This window comes from Nematolebias whitei, chromosome 19 (genome assembly GCF_014905685.2).
Source record: "Nematolebias whitei isolate Nwh7 chromosome 19, NemWhi1, whole genome shotgun sequence".
Taxonomy (NCBI): Eukaryota; Metazoa; Chordata; class Actinopteri; order Cyprinodontiformes; family Rivulidae; genus Nematolebias; species Nematolebias whitei.
Genome location: NC_056516.1, coordinates 8,671,830 through 8,675,078, shown reverse-complemented (window position 1 = coordinate 8,675,078; position 3,249 = coordinate 8,671,830). Strand labels below are relative to the sequence as shown.

Sequence of the window (3,249 nt, the reverse complement as noted above, 5' to 3'; positions counted from 1 at the left end):
CATCCATCCATCCATCATCCATATCCAGCCATCCGTCATCCATCCATTTATTATCTTTACCTGCTTCTTCCTTTTCGGGTCATGGGGGTCACTGTTGCCCATGTCCTTCTATCACTGTGCGAGAGGCAGGAGACACCCTGGACAGGTCTCCAGTCCATCACAGGGACACATTGAGACAAATGAGACAAACAACCATTCACTCTCTCACTCACCTAGGGACAATTTAGAGTTACCAGCCTAACATGCATGTTTTTGGTCTGTGGGAGGAAACTGGAGAACCCAGAGAAAACCCACACAGCACGAAGAGAACATGCAAACTCCACCCAGAAAGGTACCTGGCTGGGATTTGAACCAGTGACCTGTTCACTGAGATGTGGCCGCTCTACCAACTGTGCCACAGGAACATTTTATATATAATTAGTCCAGTTTTAATGCAATCAGATTTGACAACATGTGGATAAAGCAGATCTTATGTTCACATTGTATCTCACGTAGCTTGTTGTTCAGGATCAGTTTGTGACTTTTCAAAGATTGTTTAAATCTAACATGTCGTTTTCTGTGTGTGTGTTTAGACATCCTCAACGAGTTGTTACAGAGAGAGAACCGGGTTCTGCACTTCTGGACTATGAGGAAACGCCGGCTGGATCAGTGTCAGCAGTACGTTGTGTTTGAACGCAGCGCCAAACAGGTACGTGGAGCGCGTGCATGAACACGCTGCAACGAGGAAGGTGATGTTTTCTTATAAGAGCAGGACAAATAGGTCCAGTACAAATAATTCATGAGAACATGTGGTTGTGTTCAGGCTTTGGAGTGGATTCACGACACCGGAGAGTTTTATTTGTCCACACACACGTCCATTGGCTCCAGCATCCACCACACACAGGAGCTCCTGAAGGAGCATGAGGACTTCCATATCACAGCTAAGGTTGGCCTCAAAGAAACACACGATTACAGCCGGCGTGCATGTGTGTGCGCACCAACTCACTCTGCTCCTTTTCTAAAGCAAACCAAGGAGCGCGTAAAGTTGCTCATCCAGCTGGCTGACGGCTTCTGTGAGAAAGGCCACAGCCACGCCGCTGACATCAAAAAATGGGTGACCGCTGTCGACAAGCGCTACCGAGACTTCTCCTTACGGATGGACAAGTACCGCTGCAGCCTGGAGAAAGCCCTGGGCATCCCCTCGGACTCTAATAAGGCAGTAAGCGTGGTCATGTGAAAACATATCACAACCCCACTGTCTTGGTGTGTCTCTGTAAACCAGGACGTGTCTCTTTTCTCTGTCAGAGTAAAGACCTTCAGCTGGACATCATCCCGGCCACAGCTCCCGGGTTAGAGGTCAAGCTGAGAGAAGCTGCAGCGCACGAGATGAACGAGGAAAAGCGCAAGTCTGCACGCAGAAAAGAGTACGTGACCACCTTCTGTCTGTCACTGTTTCTGCTGTCAGAAAGACACTTGTTAAAACGGTACATTCATGGGACAATGGGTTGAGGTAACCAAAACATTGAATCTCTTTCATTCAACATTAAACAAAACAGCCTTTTCAGTGTTTCTCTGAGGTCACTAGCCTTGGCAGGGTGCTCAGTTCTTCGTGGAATTTTGTCAACAGGGAGTTCAGGTTAGGGTTGGGATGGAGACATGTTTGTGATGTGCGCTAGTTTAGCTCTGTTAGTGCCCGCAGTTGTTGATTGGGGGAGAATGCATTAGGTATGTGGAGTGCTACATCTGTAGCATCTTAGCTAGCACATCTGTGTTGTGCGCCGCTACATCAGTGCCGATGATTGTCGACGGGGTGGGGGGGAGTACTGGGTGTGGGTGAAGGACATTTTGTTAGGCAGGATCCATGGTTCTGTTGACAGGAGGCACCCTCCTTTGATAACTGTAGGGGAAACACTGTTCCTGATTAAAAAAAAGTCAGAATAAAAATTCTGCATCCATATTTATGTTACCTGACCAGTTTTATATTTGGTTGAGCAGCTCGAACACAAGTTCTTCTGCAAGGTGTGCTTGTACGTTTGATTTTCTGTCCTCCTGCCAGGGGCGTTATGGTGTTTTAACTGGTATTTGTCCTTTAATGTCAGCCCATCAGTCACAAGAGAGAAAACAGAGGCTTGTTCTTGGACTGGTATAATTTGTTGGCTAAAGTAGTGACAAGAGGAAACTTTCTAACGGGACTCCATCTCTGTCAGTGTCTTGAAAACTGGTATTCCAGATTACTGAGTATGGCCACACCTCTGCTGCTATAAAAACATGACATTTGTTTTTTGTCCAGTCTGAATGATCAGGGAGGGGCTGCCTGAACGTCGTGGGATCCTGGCTTTGTCCTTGTTCCAGTAAACCTCAAACACGTCACTCGTTGGTTAATTCATCGTCTCTGAACATTCACTAACTTCCACTGAAACGTCTCGCTCATTTCTGTAACACAAACATGGACCTGGTTGGAGTTTGCTAAATGAGAGTGGCTGGAGGGGAGTTTCAGGATGGGAGGGGAAAATGGCGGTGATGCGATATCACGTGAGGGAAAACTTAATAAATCAGATCTATTCAATATATCCCCCAGGCTTAGTTCATTGTAGAGCTACAAACCTTTTTTTACCCTAACTACTGTACTGCACTGTCATGTTCTTGTGTAGCTTATTTTGTTCCTTTCCCAACATTTACAAAGGGCAAGCATGTTAAACTTGAGTTCTGCAGCTTTGGTTGCATTTACCATCACCTACTGGGCTCAAGTTTAAAACGACACAAAAAAAGCACACAAAGAGCCTCCATTTGTGCTAGTTTGAAACATTTAAAAGCCTAATTCAAAAGTTGTTCGTATGAATACAATACCACTATTTTATAAGCCCCGAGTTTCAGAATAATTCCGTCATTTAGCAAATTAAAAAAGTGCAAGTTGAGATTGACAGGCGGATTGGTGCAACATCTGCAGTATTGCAGACTCTGTGTTGGTCTGTTGTGGTGAAGAGGGAGCTGAGCTGTAAGGCAGAGCTCTCTGTTCACCGGTCGGTCTACGTTCCTGCCCTCACCTCTGGTCATGAGCTCTGGGTAGTGACTGAAAGAATGAGATCGTGGATACAGACGGTTGAAATGAGTTTCCTCTGCAGGATGGATGGATGTATAAATGGTTGGATGTTTGATGGATGGATGGATGAATGATGATGGATGGATGCTGGATTTATGGAGGATGGTTGGATGATGATAGATGTATGGATAATGTTTGGATGTATGGATGATGTTTGATGGATGGATGTT

General features: G+C 45.6%; 1 protein-coding gene across 1 annotated transcript in view; it reads left to right on the top strand.

Annotated features, from left to right (window-relative positions):
* Positions 1 to 3,249, top strand: part of trioa (trio Rho guanine nucleotide exchange factor a) — a 123,076-nt gene that overhangs the window by 76,063 nt on the left and 43,764 nt on the right. Inside the window, exons 22-25 of the mRNA XM_037693755.1 lie at positions 573 to 688; positions 803 to 925; positions 1,004 to 1,198; positions 1,285 to 1,403. Of these exons, the coding sequence (XP_037549683.1) occupies positions 573 to 688; positions 803 to 925; positions 1,004 to 1,198; positions 1,285 to 1,403 (553 nt within the window). The remainder of the gene's footprint in view (positions 1 to 572; positions 689 to 802; positions 926 to 1,003; positions 1,199 to 1,284; positions 1,404 to 3,249) is intronic.